This window comes from Dermacentor andersoni, chromosome 10 (genome assembly GCF_023375885.2).
Source record: "Dermacentor andersoni chromosome 10, qqDerAnde1_hic_scaffold, whole genome shotgun sequence".
In the NCBI taxonomy this organism is placed as follows: Eukaryota; Metazoa; Arthropoda; class Arachnida; order Ixodida; family Ixodidae; genus Dermacentor; species Dermacentor andersoni.
The window spans coordinates 90,511,166-90,538,684 of NC_092823.1; the positions used below are offsets into that span (position 1 = coordinate 90,511,166).

General features: G+C 44.3%; 1 protein-coding gene across 1 annotated transcript in view; it reads right to left on the reverse strand.

Moving 5' to 3' along the window:
- Nucleotides 1-403: 403 nt before the first annotated feature.
- Nucleotides 404-27,519, reverse strand: part of LOC126544297 (uncharacterized) — a 39,575-nt gene continuing 12,459 nt past the window's right edge. Inside the window, exon 2 of the mRNA XM_050191562.2 lies at nucleotides 404-554. Within this exon, the coding sequence (XP_050047519.2) occupies nucleotides 404-554 (151 nt within the window). The remainder of the gene's footprint in view (nucleotides 555-27,519) is intronic.

Sequence of the window (27,519 nt, forward strand, 5' to 3'; positions counted from 1 at the left end):
GGTAGTCTTGACGCTTCGCCGCAGGATCACATTGTACCATTGCCCGCCTTGCTGCACGGCGAACGTTGACCCGTTGAAAAGACGAATCTGCTTAGAGTGCACCGGAAAACCACTTCGCTGGCGTTGAGAATGTATTCGCAGAAAGATGCGTCTTAATTTCCGGAGGCATGCCATCAGTCAATATTGAAACGTTGTGGGCGTCCGTCAAGCCAGCGAGGCGGTTCATTGATTGCTTGACCTTTCTTCATGTGACAATGTATTCACCGGCAGAATGGATCCCCCACGAACGTCGTGAATCGTTCGAGCATGCTTATTTTGGTGTTCTCCCATGAATCACAGGTGTCGAAAACATCAGTCAAATACCAACGGAAGGCCTCACCTTGCAGGTGATCGCTGAAGTGGTTTAACTGGTCTCGCTCCAGCCATCCTGCGTTGTCGCATTGGAGTCAAAGCAGCGTAGCCATTTGTCCACAGGGACGTCATTTTCTGCTCCTGTGTACTCCGAGATGTTGATCACCTTTTGAGATGTGCTCGTGATGTTGCTGAGGTTGATCCTGTTGACTTAATGTGACACAAAGGCCATGATGTCAACCCGAAGATTGTGTTTTATTTCTTCGTCGCGCGCACGTATTTCTCTTTCACACTAACCCTGTTGAATGACCGCGAATCCTCACATACACAATATAAAAAATTTCATTCTGTAATGCTCCAAAAAGTTCTACATTTTGTAAAAGTACAAAATGTTGATATTCTTTGTTTTTTTTTCAACGAGTGCAGAATTATATAATGGAGGATGAAATGTATTTTTTGCAACCTATATAGAGCAGTAATAATAAACTACTATTCGTATTGCTGCTTATCTATTGCTGAGAGGTCTCTCCAGTGCGTAAAAGCCGTGACCCATAGCCTGTTGAGGTAGTTTCTTTCGCCTAAAGAATTTGGAGATATAAAGGCAGGCTACAAGATATTATATTCTGGATAATAAAGATTAACGCAAACCCTAAGAAAAGGCTGAAGTTTTGTAGGTTGTAGAAGGTTGTAGTTGTAGAAGTGGAGAAAATGAAATATTGAACTCGCTCAAAACAGAGGGAAAAACAATAATTTGGCACTCTAAGTTGCTGTCTTGCTGACTGGCCTACACGACGCTTGAAACCCTATACAAGGTATTTGACTATCGTAAAATGAGCCGAAATACTTTTCCTGAAACGCGGTGTATTATGTTGTCTGAAGAACGCGGTAGTCGGTAATGTTAACACTACCAATGTGTTCTAGAATGCCATTATTTAATCTCCTACTACGGCGCCTTATTAATTAGATAAAAATTGTACAGACAAGAAAACAAGCTGCAACTTGCTCATTCCTGGGAGCATTGCAGAGTACGCGATAAATAGCATTAGTTGTTACTCAGAACCACCCGGCGCTATTTCTTAAACCACGACCTGTCATCTCTGCTTACTAATAACCCTTGGAGATTCTGGCTCGTCCTTAACCTGAATGATATTGTTCAGATTAGCACCACTGCAGGCAAAACGGTTCTTGTTTCACAGGAAGAGTGCGTTAAAGCGTTTAACAATAGTTTTGTATCAGTTTTTACCAACTAAGAGATCGCCTGATGCCCTAGCATAAGTTTCTTTACCGATATGCATATGCCCGAAATAACCAGCCGTGAAGTTGCTATTTTCTCATGTCTTAGCAAACTAAAATTGTCATCTGCTTCTGATCACATTGGTCTCAAGAATAAAATACTCAAAAGTATATGCCCTAGTGTATGTTCACTGTTGCGTGCACATTTTTCACAACTATTAGCAGCTAGTTCCAATTAATTTTTTTTTGAATATAGCTAAAGTTATCTCGTTGGTTAACTCCGGTGATCTGTGTTCACCTGCGAACTATTGTCCCATTTCGCGAAAGGGTACTTTCTGTGAACTTCTAGAGCACATTGTACGTTCTCAGGTCATTAACTACCTCGAAGAACGTAGCATTATGTCCAAATATCATAACGGTTTTTTAAGGAGATAACCTTGTGGCGCGTAACTTGCCCGCTTCATCCATGAGATTCATTCTTCCATGCAGGAGGGTTTGTGAGCGGATCAAGTTTTTCTAAACTACTGACAGGCTTTTCACCGCATCCCACACCAGCGTCTACTGAGCAAATTGGAAAGGATTAACATTCACCCTAACGTTCTAGCATGCATAAAAGATTTGTTATCACCTAGCGGGCAATTCACCTCTGTTCTCCTCACTAACTCACCTTTCGGACACGTGACTTCTAGTGTCCTCCAGGGCAGTGTCACTGGACCCTTAGTAAGTTTAATCTATATTAAAGATGTTCCATTTTCATTGTCTTCCAGAATTAGAGTGCGCGCCCATGAGTGCATCGTGTATTGTAACCTATCCTTTATCACTGACCAGTTGAGAATAAGATCCGATTTTAACACGATTATTTCGTGGTTCTCATTCTGGCTGATGCCACTTAAGCATAGGAAAACAAAGCCTATGTCATTTACTAACCACATTTCTAGTGCGCCGTCGTCTTACAAATTAAGTGATAGCTCTGTTGAACTGGCTTTACTGTACAAGTACCTTGGCCTTCATTTACACTCTGACTTATAGTGGGATTACCATATTAACGCAACGCTTGCTTGTGCTAATTGTTCTCTCGGCCACCTTAAATGTAACATTAGAGATACACCTATTCAATTTCGTAAAGTTGCTTACACCACGGTAATCCGACCTAAAATTTAGTATACATCTGCTATCGGATGTCTTTATAAGCACTGCATTACATCGGAGCGCTTTAAAACCGTGCTGTTCACTTCATCTACTACGGACACTCAGCTTTCGATAGCGTCACTGCTTTAAAAAATTGCGCTCAACAGGAAGAGCTTTCGCATCGCCGCAATTATGCTGGCTTATCACTTGTCCATAAACTGTAACATTACACGGCCCTTCATGTCGAATTTTTTCTTCAACCAGTAGCTATCTTTCTTCCCCGGGACCATCCCACTAAAGTAAAACAGATAAAGTGCCACTCAAGACACTACGATGACTATTTCATACCGCGAACAATAAATGAGTGGAACCAGTTGCCATCACAATTCACTATGGAAACGAACTTCAGAAAGTTTCAAGACCTCGTTCCCGACAACCCACAGTCAACCACCCGTGATTATTATGTGATTGGCTTCTTCTCAAAGTGCGTTTATTAACTAACGAGCCCGCTTTTCTATATGTTTCGTTATATTTCGCACCTTTATTCAATTTACTGCACTTTATACTTTTGTTTTGTACTTTATTGTACGTCGAGGAGGCTCTGGAACAGCCTCCCCGATAACATAGTTGCGGAAAATGACCGTGAAAAATTCAAGCACTCACTCAACTCGCTTAACCCTTGTTAACCATTGATATCACACTCACTGTTCTGTGTTATTTTTCCTACCTTTCTCTTGCACTGTACTACGTTTGTTACAAACTTATAGAGTTCCTTTTTATTGTACTTATATGCAGCTTTATGTAGCTAATATGTTTCTGACTTTTTGGCTGTCCACTTGGCTGGTGTTTTTTTATTGTTACTAGATTGTATGTACTTGATTTTATGCCTCCCCTACTCAATCCCCATGTAGGGGCCTACTAAGGTATTTCACAAATAAAAATAAAATAAATTTGTTACGGAACTTTTTAGCTTTGTTCGACTGTGCTCTTTTTTCCTTCTCATATAACCAATAACTTGAGTTATTATGTTTGTTTGTTTTTCGTGTATACGTGTACACATATGTGCAATAGGCATATCGATTTTTTACGTATTCTTGTGTATTTTTTTTAATGAATTTCGTATGCGCCTGCAGCGCTAAATTGTATATAAGGATTTCCTTGGAATCACATTCACAGAGCTGTAATTTTATTTATGCCAGACCACCTATGCAATCTCCCAAGCAGTGGGTCTACAGGGGAAACTTGAATAGATAAATAAGTGGAGTATTTTCCGACAACCAAGACCTAGAAAACAAAACATGAATGCTAGCTGCCAGCATGGGTGTTATACACCGAAAAAGGGCCTGAACAACTTCAATGAAACCGAAGTAAAGCAATACGTTGTCGCCAGTTCATCATTTATTCGCCGCTTAGCAGTAAACGTCGCAAGTTGAGGATAGAACGGATATGAAAAGAATTGGTAGATAAAGGCTGGACTGTAACTTATTTCGACGACAGGAATTAAGAATTTTCACAACCTATCAATGACACTCACCTCTGGAATGTTATCTCGGCCCAACGTAAGAATACATCAGTCATGAAGCGCACACAATTGTTATGTCATAGTAATTGGACTGGCGTGTATTGGATTGTAATTGGATTGTAATTGGTTGTAATTGAGTGTAATTGGATTGGCGTGTATCTGTTTAGGTACGACAATAAAAAAAACAGTGCCTGTTTTGGAGACATTTATTTCCCAAATAAATACCACAGCGAAAGCATCGATTTTGCGTTTATTTAAAGCAAGAGAAATATGTTTACAGCAAGGTCAGTGTCTTCAAATGAGTGCATATATTTGTTTTCTCACTGGCATTTTCCATTTTTGCATTTCTGGAATAGAAGATAGGTACTCAGTATTACCAAGCATCGTTTAATAAGCCAGTATTTGCGATAACAGTGGACGTTAAGCCTCTCTAATAATTACTAGAGAGAACTGCGGCGCTTGTGTCTGCGGGAGCGGGGAGGAGAGCGACTCAGCCAGCATGCAAATGATGATTAGTAGATGGATTTGCCTAAACTTCGGCTTTCTGGCTTCAAAATCAGCGTTGGGACTTTGCGAACTCGTCGTATTGAACAAGGTACGACACTGTAAGCATTTAAATAGACAATCCTAAAATTGTCCGACGGCACTATTCGAACACAGCAGCTCTAGCACACGAGCCTCGTATTGACACCACGATGTCGAGGACGCATGCGTCGACAAGTCAGTGCGTTGAGTCGCTTGGCGTGTTTCGATTCGCAGTTGCAGTAGAAGAAACTGACGCATCATAAACACCACGAGTGCCATACGACACTGGATCACCACTGAAGTTTTGAAACAAATAACAGGTATTTGATGTACTGCATGCAAATATGTGTATGGAATATCCCGCCTGTCTATATTTCACTGCAAAGAGAATCATTTCTTCCTACAACATGGTGATTTTTATTTTTTATATTTATTCCTTGAAAGCCCACACTTCATATTCAGACCTACATGGTTCGTGAGCAAATCGTACTAAGAATGCTTCGTTTTACGCAGATGTCTTCTGCAGCTGAGTTTGCCTATTTTTCTTTGGTTAATTTTTCGTTTGTTACATGCCCACGACATGTAGTTTTTTATATATTCTGCATTGTGTAATCATGAGTATATGTATCCTTGTACGAAGCTTGCTACACGTTTCTACAGCAGTATACTTAACTAAGGATTAATGACAGTGTAAACAACATTTATTTTCAGTAGCATATGTGTAAACCGAATTACCAAAGGTAATCTGTATGCTACTTCGTTTTAGTGATTACGTGGCGAGTTCTCTAACATAAGAACTGTTGTAGACATATTTTTATTTCTATTTAGATCAAACTCGAACTGGAAAATGTATATCATAGAGACAAATAAAAATTACCTTGAAAGGATCTTCAATGCTGCAGGGTGTGCCGTCTTGATCATACTGATAATATTCAATCGGGGCTCCTTTCTTGTTTCGGTTGGAAATGGTGCAACGAAAGTAGCATGGCCTTTTGGTCTGTGTGGTGAAACAAACAAGTCGCAAATTGTAATGCTAGGAAGCGCAGGACTGTCCAGCGCGGCGTAAAAAAAAAAAAAAAAAACACCAAGCTAATAAAGTTAGCTCTTTGACTACCACACGATGCCATTTCGGTGGCCGAAATGGCATTTTAAGTAGTTTAGTTGAAGCTGGGCGTTGCAAAATAGCTGCAAAATATCGGATAGTCGTTGGAAATGAATGAGGAGTGTAGGTAGGAAACTTACGACATCGTCAAGGTAAAATAAGCAAATACTCCACTTGGGCCAGTGAAGGAGGGAGTCCATCATTCTTTCAAACGTTGCTCGAGCATTGCACAACCTAAAGGGCATGACTTTAAACTGGTAGAACCCATCCAGTGTAATGGAGGCAGTCTTTTTGCAACCCCGCTCGTCTAGGGCAATTTCCCGGTACCCGGACCGATGATTTATGGAAAAAAATACCTGGTTTCTAGAAGAGAGTCGAGTGCATCGTCTATTGCCGGAAAGGGCAGACGTCTTTTTTCATCTTGTTCAGATGCCGATAGCCAATACAGAACCGCCAGGTCTTGTCTTTTTCCTGACAAGCACTACAGGGGATGCTACAGGGATGCTGCTACAGGGAAGCACTACAGGGGAGCTTCAAGTTCTTGGAAGGACACCTACCTTCTGGCAGGCTGATGGCGCTCGATCAGCAGAATCACTTCGTGTCAATACCTTCACACCATTGAGGTGTTGTGTTTGTGCCGATGTGTGTTTATTTGTAACCGTTACCCCCTCTCCCAGGGTCACTGATAGTCCGTGGACGAATGGGTGACGTATCGTGCTGCTGTGGTACGGCAACTGGGTTCGAAACAAACCATTGGACGAACATAGGTCACTGAGATTTCGGCCCGATCGCATTACCGTTGACAGCCATCGTGAGATGGGTTCTGTCGCAACTCATTTTGTGCTTCGCTGAAGTTGGACATTTCTTATTGCCACCGGTGAGCAACTTCCTAAAAACAGCATGATGTGAGTACGGGCTAGGACTGGCAGCGAACCGCTACGGCGGTGTGTTGGCACTCTTTTGCGGTCACCAAGTCAGCCATAGAATAGAGTTGATTCAATTAAGCCCGTTTTTGAGACCATTTCTGTCTTGCACGCGGAAGGCGTGGGACCTCCATCACTTAGCAATCTCTTTATTGTCTTGCGCCACAACTTTCAAATGCGACAAGAATAACAGGAGTAATTGTTTATGGAGTAAACGAGCTTGAAAAAGTTTTATATGACATTTTCAAGCGCGATGCGCACTTTGGCATTTGAGCTCATATATGCAAGCACAATAAAACTTCGCCAATTCGTTTTGACTAATTTGCCAATGAATGATTTAGGAAAAATTTACCAGTATGCACAGGTCGACAGTAAACAAAACATCGTTGATCCTGTCGTCGTATCTGATGCCTACTTGTTTGGAAGCTGCTTGACCCGGTTTAAAAAAATTAAATTATGAGGTTTTACGTGCCAAAACCACTTTCTGATTATGAGGCACGCCGTAGTGGAGGACTCAAAAATTTCGACCACCTGGGGTTCTTTAACGTGCACCTAAATCTAAGTACACGGGTGTTTTCGCATTTCACCGCCAACAAAATGCGGCCGCCGTGGCCGGGATTCAATACCGCGACCTCGTGCTCAGCAGTCCAACACCATAGCCACCGAGCAACCACGGTGGGTTGACCGTTTCACCCCCAACGAAATGCGGCTGCCGTGACCGGGATTCAATACCGCGACCTCGTGCTCAGCAGTCCAACACCATAGCCACCGAGCAACCACGGCGGGTTGACCGTTTCGCCCCCAACGAAATGCGGCCGCCGTGGCCGGGATTCAATACCGCGACCTCGTGCTCAGCAGTCCAACACCATAGCCACCGAGCAACCACGGCGGGTTGACCCGGTTTAAGTGGGACACATCGTGTATATATATGTCTGTGTGTGGCTACGACAAGACAACGTTCATGCGTAATTTCAAAGTTGTTGCGTGCTAGTTTTGTTGAGCGTACCGCTCAACAAAACTAGCAGCTTCTATACCGTATATCTACGCGACTTTGATATGAAGAAGCATCGCACCACAATACTCTCGATATACTGGCACTCGCTCAGGCAACCTTGACAAGCTTCACTCCTTTGCTGCTTAAGCTGTGGATTCTCATCAAGGGCGGACCTCGATTGTCCGAACGAGCAGATAGCTTCAGGCTTCCTGCGAATACAGAATACGTAACATAGTATAAGTGAAGGAACTGTCAGCATTGTGAGGAGTTTAAAGGAAGTGCGCCAAAAAATAAATAAGTAACCAACGTGCTTTCATGGAAAATGTTGGCACTGATGTGACAGGTGACAGATATCAAGCAAACAGCCATACTAGTGTACCGCCATCTTAACTAATAGTAGTTAGCAATACACAGTGATAGTGCAAAGCTTTGTCTTTAGAAAATACGTACGATTTGACAGACGCTTGCATTTCTGTGCGCACAAATTGGTTAACTGAAGCACATCTTTCTTGTAAACTTGCCCGAACCCTCTTGTATTGGCTTTATAATTATCGCACGTGCACAAACGGTGGCGAGCAGGCAACTTACTTCAAAAACCTATTGATGGATGCCAGGCTACATCCCGAGTAGGTCGATTTCCTTTTTGCATGAAAAGCGGTCATTAGATGACGATAACTCGCTGGGCAATTTGCGCTGGCTCCCTCTCCATCGTGACTAGCTCCAAGCCTGTAAATATATACTTGTAAATGTTCATGCAGTTTGCAGGACTTATAATATCGTTTCTACCATTGATTATACAAGGTGTCCGAATTATCATGTGAATATCTTTTCTCCCATTCATTATACAGGGTGTCCTAACTATGGTTTATTAAGATTTAAATACATGAAAATGCCACGCAGCTAGTTAGGCCCAAGGTAATATTACTTGCCGTCGCTTGGAGATACTCAGATAACTTTCAGCGTTCCGCCTAACTACATAATAAATCGTAATAAATAGTCAATTACTCAAACATTATAATTAGATGAAACTGTGAATATGAAAGTTGTAGAGCAATACGAAAAATCATGAGCCATTCCACTCTGTGAATGTGGTTGTTCAATGAAGCTGTTTAGCACACAACACGGAGGAGAGACCTAAGTTTGAACAAATGTACGAAGTCATTTATTTTCTTGATTGGTGGCCAATCTGACGAATGGTAAGCAAACTCATTTATTGTCTTGATTGGTGGTCAATATTTCACTCGCAACTTCAATCAGATTCTTTGATGCTGTCAAATCGATGCACGTACACCGCTGGGTGGTCAGTTGGTCAGGATTGGTGTGGCGACGCAAAGGATATGTCTGCAACATGGAACGTGTAAACCGCTTCCATTTCGGTAGCGACACATGCACATTGAAATCACCGAAAACGACAACAGGGGTAGTGTCATCGCTGCTAATTCACGCAAAGTGGCCAGCCATGAACCTTACGGGACCATGTATCGTCACCTTTTTTGCTTGTTTACGTGGGTATGAGCCATTGCTCACGAGGTATGAGCCATTGATGACGAGTTTCCGACGTGCTGTTGTGCCATTACTCAATATCACAATATCATTACTAATATGGATGAGATAGTTCAAGTGGCTCAGGAGTATGCCGTGTGTATGATTGGAAAGAATTTAGGCACCATTCGCTTCACTTCGCTGAGTCCTTGTAGCCTCTGCCTTACGAGGCTATGAGCCATTGCATTTTATGCTTGCTTAAGGGAGCATGAATGCTTACGGGGGTATGAGCCATTGATGATGATAGTTTTTGTTCACGGAGGACAAAAACGCTTGGAACCGTGCATATAGCTTTGCTGTAAAGACTTCCGCAATATACTTCTCTTGCTGAATACGAGATACGTAAAAGTGTTATTCAGAGCATGAATCAGCGTGGTCCATCAGGCGATTAACACCCGGGTCGTGAAGTAAACTGCACGAACTTTGTAACGACGCCAAGAATGGGCAGTTATACGGTCGTCATTACTGTTTCATTTCCCTTCTTGTTCCTCTCCTTCTGAAAGCCGTCCTCTTGCGTCATTACCTTCCACCTTACAATACATACATACATACATACATACATACATACATACATACATACATACATACATACATACATACATACATACATACATACATACATACATACATACATACACACACACACACACACACACACACACACACACACACACACACACACACACACACACACGCGCACACACACACACACACACACACGCACACACACATACATACATACATACAATATTCCACGACAAGCATGCGCAGAACCAAAACGCGATCTATTTCTTCTTCCCCCCCGTTCCCACTAGATCTGTCCTTTGTCATCTCGGTCCACTACACTCTCCCGGGGTTTTTTCCATCCATCCGCTGCCAGTAAGTGTGACGTTGGCAGTGGCTGCTATTTCCATCGCACCGTTTTCCGTCCTGCAGCCGATGGTCTTGAGTACTCCTTTCTTTTGTAGCCAGCTTTACCCCTTAAACGGACCCAAAAGTTTTGTGTTCGGAACGCCGTATGCTTTCCGTAGCAGAACCGGATCGCCTAATGCAATTGCGGGAATATTGGTGTTATGACGTTTCTCAAGTGCTCACTTCATCGCTTCCCTGTGCTTCCTTTACTGTTCTGAACTTTTCTTCGTTTTCTTCAAGTTAAGCTTCTCTGTTATGCGAAATATATCTTCCGCAGGCAAATAGGCAGGCTCCTCAAAGGCGCCGTATTGAGGACTGCATCCCAGAGTGCTCGTTTGAGATCTATTATGGTGCGACACAGCTGTTTATAGACAACTCTTCCACCCTCCTGGGAACCCTGGGTACATACTTGTATTATAAGATGGAGACCGACCAGGCTGTCAAGCGCTCTTTATTCCGAAAAAGGGAACGCCCCAGGTCATGCGCGAAGAAGTAGATGTAGAGGGAAGATGATGGCGGCTATGTACAAATGAAAACGACGAAGTACGTCAATAGCGGTTACACTAACTGGCCGCAGATTAACTAGCCGCAGATTACAGCCTGCCCGCAGATTAGAGATTATCTAAACGGCGAGTGAAGGGCTTCATCCGCGAGACGTGAACAATTACGGCATTCCGGCGGCACCTGTCAGTGACAGAGTGTACTGGGCGGACGAGATAGTCCACTGCAGATGTTTGCTGCGCAACGGTGTATGGGCCAATGTAGCGTTGAAGGAACTTCTTACAGAGGCCTGGAGTGCGGACTGGAGTCCAAAGGAGGACTTGGTCTCCAGGGTGAAAACGAAGGTCACGGCGTTTGTGGTCGCAGCGACGTTTGCACTCAGCTGGGGTAGCTTCTGTGCTTTGCCGGGCGATTTGACGGCAATGTGCAACTAGGGCAGCAACATCTTCAGCAAAGGACGCGTTAGGCGAAGAAGGTGCTAAAAAGAATTCTCTGTCGCAAATGGTGGAAGGAGATCGTCCATACACAAGGAAGAAAGGGCTGTAGCCGATAGTCCGTTGAATAGCAGTATTATATGCGAATTTCACAAAAGGAAGAATTTTCTCCCATTAAGTGTAGTAAGGATGGATGTACATAAAAATAATGTCAGACAGCGTAGGGTGGAAGCGCTCAGTAAGGCCACTGGTTTGCAGCGGATAGGTATAAGTAGATTTGTGGATGGTATCAGTGGCCCGAAGAAATTCCTCGAGAACTTGGGGAAATAAACGCCTTGCCACGGTCACTCAGGAGAACGCGAGGAGCCCCGTGGCGCAAGACGATCGAGCGCAAAACTCGGCTACCTCAGAAGCGGTACCGGATCGCAGAGGGGCAGTCTCAACATATCTTGTTAGATGGTCGACCGAAGTGACAATGCAACGGTGACCCGAGGGTGCCAAAGGCAGGGGAGCATATAAATCTATACCAACATATTCAAAAGGGGCGTCCGGGCAAGGGAGAGGTTTTAGTAAACCGCCAGGAGGGCATGTCGAGCGTTTACGGTGCTGACATGACGCACTAGAGGCAATGTATTTGGCCACCGTTGTGCATAGGCCAGGCTAGAAGCAGCTCGTCTTCAAGCGGTCGTAAGTATTGTGGATGCCAAAATGGCCAGCCAATACGTCGTCGTGAAGTGCCTCTAATACTCGCAGGCGAAGGTAGCGAGGTAGAACTGGGACACACCAGTGACCTGTTGGGTGGTAAACATAGGGGCTTAGCACGCCACCTTGAAGGTGCAATTGTCGAAGTTGGCGCCGCAAGCGGCTGTTGGGGGTTTCGGCGAACCCACTAAGGCGATCCATGAGTGTTCGACAGTAGGAGTCGGCCCGCTGAAGCGAAACGAAATCAGAGCGTGATGAAAGCGTAACTTGGTCCAGAGGCGTTATCGAGAGCTGGTGTCAGGCAGGTGTAGCATCGGAACGACGTGGTGGGGAAGACGACGACGTGTTACCAGTAGAGAGCGAGAGTGGGCACAGAGACAATGCATCTGCATCATGATGACTTTTTCCAGACTTGTACGTTATTGTAAAGTCATATTCCTGCAAGCGGAGTATCCAGCGTCTCAAGCGTCCTGACATGTTTTCACAGATGTCAGCTAACATAGAGCATGATGATCAGTGACGATGGTGAAGTGGCGGCCGTAAAGTTATGGGCGAAATTTCTGAATCGACCAAGCGATAGCCAGGCACCCTTGCTCTGCAATGGTGTAGTTCCGCTCAGCTGGAGAATGTGCGCGGCTGGTATATGCTATGACTTGCTCTTTAGAGGCTGCATTACGTTTCAGAAATACTGCGCCAATACCTTGTGCGCTTGCGTCAGTATTGAGTATATCTTCAGTATTGCGTCAGTATTGAGACAATATATTCATTGAAAAATTCTTAGTTGTCTATAAGAAACACTTCACCCTCAAACAATATAAACCCAAGTCGTGCAGAAAACCATGGATAAAAAGAGAGCTATTAAAGAAAATAAAAAAGAACGCCAGAAAAAGTTGTACGCCAGATTCATTAAAACTCGTGAAATTGCTGATCTTAAAGAATTTGAAGTTTACAGGAACAGTCTAAACAAGGAAATAAGGAAAACCAGAGATAGCTATTGTGTACAATATTTTTTATTGTGTGATGGAAACTCAGAAAAACTGTGGAGGAACCTTGATAATATATTAGAGCGGAAACAACGCGCAGAAATAATTGAAAAAATTCGCCTAGAAGGTCGTTTACTGTCCGAAACAGACATGCTGAATGCCTTTAACGAATACTTCCTGAACACAGAAACACAAGCGCATACACGCCCGAAAACCACTCTCTCCCTACCCGGAAGCTCATACACAATATTTTTCCATCCTAACTAATGTTGGCGAGGTCTGCTCTGTATTGATGGCAATGAAAACTCTAAATGTTGTGATTCAGACGACCTGTAGATAAAATCCATGAAATATGTCATACACGATATAGCCCCCATTCTAGTTCATATTTATAATACCTCTATTGCTGAAGGCATCTTTCCATCAAAAATGAAGGTTGTTAAAGTCATTCCAATATATAAGAAGGCAGACAGGCTCAATATTCAAAATTATCGCCCCATATTCAATTTTATCGCACTTATCTAAGGGACTTGAAAAAATAATATTGATCCAGTTAACATCCTTCTGTGAAAAATATCGCGTTGTCGCGAAAGCTCAGTATGGCTTTGAAAAAAACACAACAACACAGATAGCACTACTACACCAGAAAGACCATATACTGCAAAATTTTGAAAGGAAGCAACTGACAATAGGTATATTTATAGACTTTACTCAGGCCTTCAATCATATTAACCATAACCTATTATTAACAAAGCTTGATACGTATGGTGTCAGGGGCCTCCCACTGCAGTTAAGTCATATTTAGAAAAAAGACGGCAATATGTGCACATAAATAACTTTAAATCGTTTTCTGGAGAAATAAACACAGAAGTCCCACAAAGAAGCATTCTTGGACCGCTGCTTTTTAACTTATATGTAAACGATATTCTTCTGATCTATCTCAAGGCAAAATTTATCATATATGCAGACGATACACGTGTGTTTATTTCATCGGCATCTTATACAAGTTTAATAAACAGCGCAAACGAGTTTCTCTAGAACATATCCTCATGGTGTATGGAAAATTATCTAAAATTAAATTCACATAAGACAAAAGCCGTAATCTTTTATGCGAAAGGCAGAAAGATTCCACAAAGCCACACTTTAGAGATGAACAATGGGAGCATAGAAATAGTAAATGAAATTAAAGTATTAGGTACCTACTTCTCTAGTACGCTAAACTGGCATCAACAAGTAGACTCTCTAGTACAAAAGCTTAGCCGTATCACAGAAATGCTAAACAAGAACAGCTATCGTCTACCAACATCCGTAAAAATATTAATTTACCACTCACTATTTGCATCGCACGTTAATTATACACACCTTGTGTGGGGCACAACAACTGAAACTAACCTCAGGAAAATACACTTACTACAGAAAAAGATCGTACGTATCATTGCAAACGTGCCATATCACAGTCACAGTGAGCACCTCTTTAAACAATACAACATACCTATAATCTACTCTCTATACAACCGCTCTCTCCTTCTTACATGGCACTCAATCTCAAACTCCGAAAACAGCGTATTTAATGAAATTGCTTGTCTGCAAAGAAATACAGCTACCTATATTACCCGTCACGGAGAGTATTGGTCTATACCCCCTTCAAGAACCAACTACGGTTTGCAAATGACGAAAAATCAATTACCCAGACTGCTTAATTCATTACATGATGCTGGCATTGACATCATTAACATAACGTGGTCAGAACTGTCGTGACTTATCAGAACCTTCTCCTAAATAATGAATCAAGCGTAATTTCTTTTTCACCTGTATTCACATGTGTCTTGTTAAATGTTTGTAATGACATAATTTTTGCTCGTCCTTTTTTTTCTCTCAATTATTCCAATATTAATCGACCATCGTATCCTTTTACCTTCAATTAAGCGTCGTCAAGTGTGCGCGATTTTCACTTTTATTTATGTATTGCCAAGTGAATGTAATGTGGTGGTGCGTACTATCTGCATTGCTTTTATTTGTCCTTATCCCATTTCTTTGTTCCTTTTTTGTTTGCTCCGTTATAGAAAATTCTCTTGAATTGATTGGTGATTGTAATTAATATTTATATGTAATGTTTTTTGCGTATGGTTGATTGCGCTACTCACTGCCACCATGTAACACGGGAGCTAAGGGCACCTCAAGCTGCTTCATTGCAGCTTTTATCTTAGCCCCCGTCATTGTATTTTAGCAATGGAAAGAAAGAAAGAAAGAAAGAAAGAAAGTATGGCGGTGGCTCAATCATCGAAGTGGGGAAGCGCTGGTCCGGAAGTAAGATGTTGCTTAAGAGCTTGAAAAGCCGACTCGCAGTCATTAGTCCATGTGAAAGAGGCACTGGTAACCAGTAGCTTGCGTAGAGGAGCTGCTGTTGCAGCGAAATGGTATATAATTTGACAAAAATATGACGCCAAGCCGAAGAAACTACGTCCATCTTTCTGTTGCTGGGGGCGAGGAAACTGGAGAACTGCACTAATCTTTTCGGCGTCCGGCTGCATGCCATCTTTTGAGACGACGTGGCCCAATAGATTTATTGTCTTGCTTGCAAATTCGCATTTTTTTGTATTCATCTGGAGACCAGCATTTGCAAGGCACTTGAGAACTTCGTTTAATCGATGAAGCTGTTGGCTAAAGCTAGACGAAAAGATGACAATATCACCCAGATAACAGAGGCAGGTCTTCCATTTAGTCCAAGAAGTAAGTTATCTATCATGCGCTCAAATGTGGCGAGAGCGTTGCAAAGGCCAAAGGGCATCAAGTAAAGTTCATATAGTCCGTCTGGTGGAGCGAACGCGGTCTTTTCTTAGTCAGTCTCGTTCGTCGGAATTAGCCAATATCCTGATAGAACATCTAGGCTGGAGAAATACCTTGTACGCCCCTTGTAGTGCGTCCAAAGCGTCGTCAATTTGAGGTATCGGATATACGTCTTTGCGAGTGATCTTACTTAGCGCTCCATAATCGACGAAAAAGTGAACGGAACCATCTTTTTTCTTTACTAGAACCACGGGAGAAGCCCAGGGCCTAGATAAAGGGCGTATTATATTCCGCGAAAGCATATCAGCTGCCCGTTGTTCAATGACCTTTCGTTGGGACTGCGATACACGGTAGGGGCGTCATCGTATTATAGCGGAACCATCGGTTTCGATGCGGTGTGTAGCCGCAGAAGTTTGGCTCAACACAGGGGAACAGCTGTCGAAACAGGCTTTTTGCTTCGCCAAGACCGCGAGTAAGGCTTCGGACTGCGCGACTGTTAGGTCAGAACCAAGAACGGCTGGGGGAGGGAAAGAATCATCCAAACCAGAGGTTGGTGCTGGCGATGAAGAAGGGCAAACCGTGACTATAAAGATAGGTTGTGTGTCGGCGAGCGTTGCCACAGTCATCCCTTTGGGCAGCATCACAGGACCTGGGGTCATGTCGCAAGCAGACAGAAGGGCGCGGCCACGTGAAAACCGGATGAGACAGGCGGCAATGAGAATTCTGCGAGAAGTACAGCGGGAAGAAGGGGCGACTAGTGCGTCTCCGTTGGCTATCGGACTGGACGTGATGGCTACAACGTCTTCGTGATCAGGACGCAGGACGTAGTCTCCAGCGATGGGCAAGTTCACGCATGAAGGTGAAGAGTCCCTAACAGGTACAAGCGCTGTATCCGTGACATGGACAACTTCCTCTCTACATGAAATGACGGCTGAAGACGAATGTAGGAAGTCCCAACCCAGTATAACTTCATGGATACACGTTGGAACGACGACAAACTCAATGTTGTGGTGAATGCCGTCGATAAGAACACGAGCAGTACATTGTCCGTCGGGGTGAATGAATGCATTATTAGCACCAAGCAAAACAGGTCCAAGGTAAGGTGTTTTTACTCGCCCGAGCCGTGAACACAGATCACTACGAAGAACAGAAACAGCGGCACCGGTATCGATGAGAGCTGACGCGGGAACACCTTCAACAGTCACATAAAGCATGTTGGCTGGGCGGACAGGAGGAATTTTTGAAGACTTATAGGAAGCAGTTTCCCCTCCAAAAATTGCAACAGTTTTCCGAGTGCTGGTCGGCAAGATGGGAAGTGGGGCGAAGCGGTGATGTAGAGCGCCGGTAAGGCGAAGGAGAACGACGTCTGGCTGAACGGGAACTGCGAGGAAGTCTGGGAGCAGCTGGATGAGACAGAGAACGCTGCTGAGGGAACGAGTACGATCCGGGATAGTAGGCGTCTGGTCGGCGAGTGCGGTCTCTCTCGTGCTCAGCATAGCCTCGTTTGTCATCCTGCTGGCGACGGCGGCAGAATCGATATACATGGCCGCGTATACCACAGTAAAAACAAAATGAACGTGGTGGACGCCACTGAGGGTAGGATAGCGCAGCAAGTGCTCTGGTTCCCATCGAAGCCAAATGGTCATAGGTAACGTCAGTATATAGGCACGGATGTCACGTTAGGGGTGGGTAGAGAAGCAACATCCGCGTAGGTAGGTGTGGGGCACGCTACCGGAGCAAGATGCGCCGTGGATGTAGTCATCACTGTCAACTCTTTCTTTACGACCTCGCGCGAGTCGAAGGCGGAGGGTGGGGTGCTGGCAGCGGGTGAACGCCTCAGGTCTTGTATTTGAAGCCCTTCGCGGATGATGGTGCCGATAAGAGCACGTAGATCTGAAGAATGAGGAACATGAGGATCGCTGGTGGCATGATGAAGACGAAGAGACTGCAGCTCGTCTAGGCGCTGACACGTGGAAGTGATGTCTTGGACAGAAGCCGGATTTTGCACGATTAAGGCGTATATCGTGACAGAGCGAATGTTTTTTAGTATGTGTCGAACGCGTCCGGCTTCCGTCATGCTAGGGTTCGCACGGCGGAACAGAGCTAAGACATCCTCTATGTATGAGGTGTAAGGCTCTTGTGGAAGTTGGAGGTGCGTGCCCAGCTTCTGTTTGGCGACTTCGGCACGGCCAGACGAGGAAGCGAAGATTTGCCGCAGCTTGGAGAAAAACCTGGACCAATCCGCGATGTCGGATTCATGGTTGAAATACCACGACTTTGCTACACCGTTGAAGTAGACTGCGATGTGCCTCAATTTCTGGGTGTCGTTCAACTTATTACAAGAACTCACGTGGTCGTAGCAGTCGATCCAATCGACACCACCGCGGAGTCCCGCAAAGACAGGGGGATCGCGTTGAGGGCTCGTCACAGTTCAAGAGGGCACCGAAGCCGTAGTCATGTGTGTGGTAGGTTTAGAGGCACCGGAAGCGTCGGGGTTGGAAGTGTCCATCGTTGCAGGGGTGGGCGGGTGCAGGCGGCGACCGGAACGTAGCTCCTGGGAGGACGGGATCCCCAGAGGACGTCGGGGTCTTGACGCACCTCCACCACTTTCTAAGACCGAGACTGACCAGGCGGTCAAGCGCTCTTTATTCCAAAAAAGGGAATGCCCCAGCTCATGCGCGAAGTAGAAGTACAGTTATGATGATGATGAGTATGTACAAATGAAAATGACGAAGTACGTTAATAGTGTTTAGGAGATAATGTTTTATCTCTCGGATAACTCGCGCTGCTTGTCCATTACCTGATGGAAGGTATGGTGCTGTGAACTTCAGGGTAATGTTTGTCTTTTGGCCATCTTGCAAATGCCTGACTCTTGAATGCAGGGCTATTGTCGGATACGACACGTTTCAATCCTTTAAACATGTCTCTATTAAAGAGAGATGTGACGGCATCAGCATTTTCTTTTCCTGGCTTGCCTACTAGCATCCTTATGCATTCATCCATGCCTACTAAAAAGGAAGGCATATTCTTCACTCCTTCGCTTTTTTTCTTCAGTTCGACGAAATCAACATGTACAGTTTCAAATGACACGTTTGAATGAGGTGAAAAATCATTGTCTATGTCTTGTGCTTATATTTTGCTTTGTTCAGCTTACATTGTTGACAAGAGCTAATGTAATAGCTAACATATTTCTTCATACCACGCCATGTAAATCTTCTCCTCATTTTATATGTTCTCCAGAAGGTGTTCTCACGACCCTCCTGAATCAGGATGGTCGTGACAGAGGTCGAGAACTTTTGTTTTTATTGTATCTGGTACGTGAAACTTTCAGTCTAAATACATCAGCTCTTCTTTGCCTTCCCACATTTTAAGTGAGTTCACGCTTTCGTCGTTCCCGCAGTTACCAACAATGGGAAGTCGAGAATGTGCATCAGCGTCCGACGAATCTTGTTGGCTCCTGTGTGGTGCCTCAAAATCAAACTGTTTTATTTCACTGATCGAGCGAGTAATCCGCCCTTTCGGTTGATTACCACTGAGCAAATAAGTAAGAGCCTGATAGCCAGTGAACAGTTTGAATTTCGTGCCTTCTAGATACGATGGAAAATACCTAATCGATAGCACAACAGCCATGCCTCCTTTTCAGTTGTGCTGTAATTTCTTTCCGATTTTCTGAAAGTGTAAGAGCAATATCCAACCAATTGTCTTTCTATTTCGCTGCCACTTGTGTTTCTTCGTTCGTACAGTACACCACCTGCTCCGTAATTCGATGCATCCGTTTTAGGTTCAGATGGAACAACTGTGAAGTCCGGTATTGTGAGGACCGGTTCTGATGATATGGTTAATACCAATTCTCTGAACGCCGTCTCAGCTTCTTCAGTCCAAATTATTTTGGGTTTTTATGGGGTAGGTTGTTCAATGGTTTAGCTCGTGCAGCAAAGTCGTTTATGGAATTTCTAAAATGTCCTGCGAAGCCCAGAAAAACTCTGACTGCGTGTACATTATCTGGCTTCATCTGTCGTCCACGCTCCACGGACCACTTTCGTGCTCTTTGTGAATGCGTCCAAAATGCGACCGAGAAATGTAATTTTGTGTTTAAAAAGTTCACTTTTCTTAAAATTCACTTTAAGTTTGGCGTCACTTAATGCCACCAAAAGAGATGTCATGTGTTCGGCGTGTGATGTTTCATCGACGGAGTAGACTATGATGTCGTCTACATGCGCATTACAGAATAATCAGATAAATAGCTTGAGAACTTTATTCATCATCTTTTGGAACCATACTGCTCTCTTTTTCCATGCAAGTGGCAGACGAATATATTCGTACACATCAAATGAAGTGACAAAGGTTGCATACATTTTATATTCCTCTTAAAGAGGAATCTGAAAAAAATCCTTTCCAAAGGTTTATACGGGAAAGTATTTTGCAGCCTCCGGTTTCTTCAATTATCCCCTCGATCCTTGGTATTGAAAAAAGAAAAAAATTCCGTTTGGCTATTCACATTCACACACATTCGTACACATTCGCACATATCCGTCTTCTTTTGGAGCCAGAGTAATAGGTGACGCGAACGTTGACACCGATGGCCGTATTATTCCAGCATCTAACATATTTTGGATCTCATTTTCGAACAAAAGTTCCTTCTCGCGCGACATACTGTAAGGCTTTCTTTCTGACCGGCGTGACATCTCTCAGCCTAAAGGGAAAACTAAATCTTCTTGTGGCCGGTGGGTAGTTGCCTAAGCGGATAAGTTCAAGGAATCTTTCCGGACGTCTTTTTCACACTTAACAAAACGGTCCGCGACGTTCATGGACGCGTGTACGTTACTTGCGCCAGTTACTTCATCATTCCAATAACGGTTTAACTTCACAGTCTTCATATCTGGTCTCGAAAGTAAGAATTTATAATCACATTCCTTCACGACAACGGCGTCGATATTAGCCATGCGGCCTTGATAAGAGACATTTGCTTTCGCCCATTGATCACATATTTGTCTCGTCCCATTAAAGCTCTGTACCTGCACCCCTCTTCCTCTAAATATTTCATCACTTTTAACAAGAGCCTCATTTATTATAGGTACAGATGCACCCCTATCAACCAATGCACCAACATCGTTTCCATTGATATTGAGTTTAATATATACAAGGCTAAGGGCGGTTCGAACAACAGTCTCAATTGTCAGGTGGGACTAGACACCCTCTTTATTAGTTTTTTGGTCGCGCTTCCTCTGAATGAAAGGTTACTGCTTCTGCGTCATCGCTGTTAGTAGACATTAACTTGAAGACTCGATTTAGGCCATGAGGATTTTTGAGCTCGTGAGACCTCCATGGAGCCCTTTCGAAAGTCTGATCTGTCCGATGCACATTTTGTGGTGTAAAATCGGTGCAGATGTTTCTGAAACTTTCCAACAGCTCTTCGATAGTTTTAGGCGACCTTACTTGCACCTGCCTCTGAAGTTCCTTGGGTAAGCAATGAAAAACGAGTGACATTACTGCGGACTCCGCTGGTTCTGCATTTGCCATGTGAATCTCTTTAGGAACTCTACATGTTATGATAAAAATTTGCAGGTAGCTGGCTATCCTGCATTGCTCAGACGACGGCTGTGCCTTGTACCGTATTACGAGAACGCCATAATTTCGACTGCATCCGTTTCAAAGTGAATTTACATGACCTGCTTACTTTTGGGTTCTACACGGCTATTGTAACGGGCGTAAGGGATGAAATATACGAATAGGGACGCCATGTGGAACTAAACTTGCTAGAAATGTAAGCATTAATTTCTACATAATGTGATTTGCTGAGGCCAGATCCCGAAGACACTCCAGCCTAACACATCATCCTAAAGTGGGAGGTCATGGCCCGCAGACGCTGAATATATTATATATACAAGTTTTCAATTGTCAGGCGAAAAGGATCCATATATTGAGCTGGTATAATAATATTATAATGAGATTGAGAAACAGTAATTGAAAATATTATGAGTAATACACGAGGATATTAATTATTAATTTGCACTGCTTTCTCACACACGTTATGCAGCGTTCTACACGTGCCATCTAGTAGTGACCTTCCAGTTACGTGCACTTCTCGCAACTTTTGAATAAGTTTGGGTATTTTGTCTTATTACGCATTGTTCATACCTATGCAGTGCCTGCAAATGGTCGTCAGGGGAATTCTTCTTATTTTCTCTTTTTCCCCTTATTTTGGTGTCACATGTGATTTGTACCACATTGTGCGCTACATTGTTCTTTTTTAACAGGGAAATCTGTTAATGATTTTTATTATTCATTGTCCGGCTCAAGCCTTATTCATGTCTCGTATTGTGTATGGTGTGCTTACTTAACCACACTGTAACGACCCTCTAATCCACAGTATTAATAATTAAACCAAAAGATCAAAATTGTTTTCTAATACTCGCATCTATTATTTTCCGTGAAGGAACAAGTTCCGCTAGAAATTGTGTTGAACCTGATTGCCTTAAAACTTATTCAGGGTTCAAAATAGTCAGTTAGCAAATGTTTCACAAAACTAAGCACTCTTCCTTTTTAGAACATTCTTCCAATCATATATGTGACTTGTATAGCTTTTGCGAGCTTTAAAGCATACTTGAGGCTTCACCACAGTAGTGGAATGGCACTTTTGACCACTGTGTATCAATCATACGCCAATATTAGTCTGCTTCACTGACCTGGCAATCAGGAGACCTACGGCCAGAGCTTAATAGAAAGGTAACAAGGAACCTTGCATAGCCTGCCCCTTAGTAATCAGAACTTTTATTTTAGTACGGGAAAAAAACCTGTATTATTTGACATTACATCTTATGGAAGCCGTTGAGGTTATCTTCTTGTTAGGTAAATTATAGTGGAGTATAATCACGTGGAAAACTAAAAGCAGTAGCTTTGCTATTGGCAGAACATCCACTTAGGAACCATGAGAATTTTGATTAGAGCTCGGTGAAGGCGAGTGTAATTTCCTAACTTATTCACATTGCCTAAGCATTTTAGGTATCTAAGTTGTATTCCTACGCCAAGTGCAAACTTTCCAGCGCGGATAATTGGCTTTAAATCGCTTTACCGTGAAGTTCTCGAAACTGCCACGTGACACAGCTCATTGCCACAGTGGCCACAATCACTTATGCACCAGTGAAAATGGAGGGAATTTTTTTTGTAAAAGTGTCAACCATGCAAGCAAAATTACCTATTACACAGAAAAGCAGTGATTCTCAGGTTTCAATGGGCCATCAATAAAACACTTACGCATGTGATATTTCATGGGCAGAAGTCCAAGGGACACCATCGCTGCCTGTGTCCGACACAAATACCACCTTGAAAAAGCTGCAGGCTGCGCCTACCCAAGTGGCCCCTGTTTGAAACAAGTGGGCTAAGTAAAACATTTGCGGAGATTTAATCGGAGTGTAGGAAGCTCCCGTACAGGGTCTGTTCTGAAAGTAGTAGGACTGGTTTTTTCCTCGCCCAACGGGCGGAGGAGCGATTGGTGAAGGGGGATATTGGGAATGCTTGGAAAACTTGGTAGTCGGCTCTCGGCTGTTGAAGAGAGCAGGTCGCTTGTACTGTGAACGATTGTCGAAACGACTCGTCACGGAAAATCATGGAGCGTTTACTCGATCAGCGATATGCAATCAAATCTTGTGTAAAGCATAATAAAATGGGCAAAGAGATTCACGACATGATTAAGGAGGCCTACGGTGATGCTTCCATGTGTAATTCAGGTGTTCTTGAGTGGCACAAGCTGTTACGAGAAGGTAGGGAAAGAGAGAATGGAAGACGACGACCGCTCCGGACGCCCTCTGACCAGCAAGACCAACGAAAGTGCGTCCCGAGTGAAAAAATTCCTGAACAGTGATCGTAGGATGAGTTTCAGAATGATTGCTGATCACTTGAGCATTCCTCAAACCCAAGTTGTTGAGATAGTGAAAGAAAAAGTTAGCCATGAGGAAAGTGTGCCCGAAGTTCGTGCCGCGACTGTTGTCAGAGGAGCTAAAGGCCAACTGGAAAGCGATCTGCCAGGATTTTCATCATGTGAATGAGGATACCGGCTTTTTGGGACAATGTAGTGACCGGTGACGAGAAGTGGGTGTTTGATTATGACCCGGAGAGCAAACGGCAGAGCTCAGAATGGCACACCCCTTCTGCCCCATGCCCCAAGAAAGCATGAATGAGCAAATCCGAGCAACAGTCCATGCTCATTTGCTGTTTTGATCGACATGGAGTCATCCACAAAGAGTTTTACCACGCGGGCAAACGGTTAATGCAGTTCGTTACTTGGAAGTCCTCAAAAGACTGCGAAAACGCATTGTTCATGTACGCCCAGCCATCGCCAACAACTAGCGGCTGCACCATAACAACGCGCCGAGTCACACAGCGTTCCGCGTAGAGGAGTTTTTAGCCCAGTACAAAGCGGAAACGGTGCCTCAGCCCCCCCTACAGCCTCGACTGGGCCCCGTCAGACTTTTTTTCTATTCCCGAGAATGAAATCGACGCCCAAGGGGAAGCAGCACGGATCAGTAGAGGTGGTTCAACATGCTGTGACGACGGAGCTAAACAGCATTCCGGTCTAGGCGTTCCTGGAGGCGTACAAAAACTGGAAAGCTCGTTGGCAGTAGTGTGTAGATGCGGAAGGGTGCTACTTTGAAAAATTCTAATCGTTTGTACACTTCTCATGAATAACTTTTTTTTAAATGAGTCTTACTACTTTCAGAACAGACCCTGTATATGCATGCACATAATCAGATGTTGAGGCCATTTGTTGAAATGTTACGTTTGAGGAAATCAAAAGAATTGTGATATTTTAATATGAGTACACATGTTCGTTTACCAGTCCATATTCGGAAAATATGCACACCAAGCTAGGGTTCAGCAGTGGTGCCAAATTGTCGAATGATTTGATGTTGTTACGGACCAGTATTTACGATGACCAAGAGGCCAGTAGTGTGAAGATGATGACGACGATTAGAGGCTAGGGCGGGGTGTTGCCTCTTAGCCAAGTGCGGCGTATTTTTTTTTGTAATATACCTATATATAGCTACTCGTCTACGTCTTCCAGCGTAACATATATGACACAGGTGGACGTTCCATCTACCTCGTCATGGAGCTTCGCAGTGGATCCTACGTCGAGCCTTCCATCATGGTTCCCGGCGTCAACCGCTCGACCAAACCGGCTCCGACACCTGCTCCGACTTCGATGATCTACATCGCACTCTCCGCTCCCAGTGATCCTACCACATTCTCCAGAGAAGATGGGGAAGACGCCGAGGACTGGATCAGCCTGTACAAACGCGTCAGCATCAATAATCGATGGCACCCTATCATGCTCGCCAACGTACCCTTTTCACCTCGGTAGCACACCTCGAGTTTGATTTCTGACGCACGAAGATGCGCTGACCAGTAGAGCTACACTTGAGCAAAAGCTCGCAGAATTGTTCGGCTACCCTTACAGTCACCAACTTGCCAAGAAGAAGGCGTTATCCAGCCGCGTGAACACGTCAGCAGAGCCCTACGTCACGTAGAAGTATTGGCTGATGTCGCAAAGTTGGTGCACACCACTGAGTCAGACAAGGTTTCCCACATTCTCAAAGGCATTACCGGTGGCACCTTCAGCATGCTCGTCCTTAACAATGTGGTGAGAGTGGACGCAGTTATCATAGTGCCGCCGCCTGGAACTTGCAAAAAGCCGACGTATCGACCAGCAGTTTGCCGGTTTACCAAAAGCCGCAGTGGCATCTTCCTGTGCAGACGATTTTCGTCCCAACAACACTCGCGATGTTACCAGGATCGTTCGGCTTCACATGGCGTCCGGCAACTCACCTGCAGACACTGTTTCCTCCATCCACGCACTTGTCCGCCTAGAATTCGCCAACGTGCGCCTCCACACCGTCTGCTCGGCCCATAGCCCTAATGGCCGCCCGTGTATTGAGATAGCAATTATATGGACCCTTCAGGCGCATTTCTGCCGTTGCCGTCACCGCAATGCTCTGTATAAAGTTCAATGGTGATAACCTCGTCGCCGCGCGTCGTATGCTGCATGTGGGAGTGAAAGCGTGCGATGGGTGAGCCAACGATGGTGCCTAAATCTCGCGCATGCAAGGAAGCCAGGAACAAGCACGCCATCTTTCGCTGCATGCATAGCACTGTGGAGAGAATGTAAGGATACGGGGCGTTCTACTCCGGCAAAAACTAAGAACAACTGCGTATGCCGTGGCCGCGCGGTCCCTATTTTGAAATCGATCTGCGATAGAGGACCGAGTCTCGATGCGCTGACGGCTCACAGGTTCCTGTGCGCTGTCTTGTGGCCGCTCAATCTGCGTTGAAGCGATAGGCAGCATGAAGTTCCATTCGCTCACTGCTGCTGCCACGTGCGTTTCCTTACTCCAGCATTACGGCAGTGAGTGTCCGGGGTTGTCGAGTTTGTTGTGTTCATGGTTGTCTTTGTGCTCGTGAAGACCGGCTTGTTAATTCAGTTACTACGCAAATGTCCACCAGTTCACGCGGCCTATAAACCAACTATCATTACTTCGTACTGCAGTATACTCACTTGCTGTCGCAATCGATGCTTCCCCTTTCGGGCGAAACTGCGGCTTTTCTTCCTTTAGGCCGAAGCTCGGCAGCTATATTTTTAATGTTTTGCCTAACCACGTGACCATGTTTCTTATATCGTGTTTGTGCCACTATATTGTGGATGGAGGGGCTTTTTACAATGAAGCTGTGTATGAGTCGGATCCTGGTAATTTTTTGTCTCCGTCCAGAGAACAGTCGACACCTACCGTGGTTGCTCAGTGGCTATGGTGTTGGGCTGCTGAGCACGAGGTCGCGGGATCGAATCCCGGCCACGGCGGTCGCATTTCGATGGGGGTGAAATGCGAAAACACCCGCGTACTTAGATTTAGGTGCACGTTAAAGAACCCCAGGTGGTCGAAATTTCCGGAGTCCTCCACTACGGCGTGCCTCATAATCAGAAAGTGGTTTCGGCACGTTAAACCCCATAATTGAATTAATTAACAAGCTGGCCAAATTAATAGGTAAATTTGTGCGTTATACTTTTCGAAATGTATGGTTCTTAATCGTCACTGCAACAATATAATTAGCGGTGATCGCAGAAAACCTCGTGTTGTATACCGTAAGACACCCTTCACGTAATGGCAGCTGCCCTAATATGAGAAATAAGATGAGCTTTATTTTTGTCTCAAACCAGTATATACTCAGTCTCAGTTGCAATTACAAATTGATAATAGAGGTGCAACTTCATTCCATTATCTTAGTGAGAATAAGTGAAAAAATATATATGATATGTGGCGCTTGAAGAAAGCGTACCTCTTGGATTGAAGTTTCCGTTAGAGTGCTTGTAGACCAACGGGCGCCTGCAAATGTAGAACATCCGGTGCAGCACATAGAGAGTTGTACAGCTGTCAGAATATGCACTAGCAACTCTGAAGCAGGGAGGTGCTGCTGTAGGGAATGCAATATATTGTAATAAAACTTCAGATCCTTTAGATAAACACTGTTGTATATTCATACCGAAAGGTACTTACAGTAAGCAATGAAAACGATGTTCTTGCCTGCTTTTGCGTTGAAGCAGATATTCTACAGTGAGGTTATTGTACTACCGGACTAAACGGTTGTAACTTCGCTTGTGACTTATCGTGAACGTCACGACCCACAAAAATGTCAACTCATTCAGAGCCATTGCTTCTGAGCGAGTCGACGGCCCGACCAACATTACGGGGTACCTTCGGAATGACAACCCAGAGCGAGTAAGCGCATTCTCCGTAAACATGGGTGAACTGAAATATTCTTTGAGCGCCTTAAGTCAGTGTACGGTTTGATAGCCATCGCCGTAGCACAATTGGCAGTGCAATGCACGCGTAA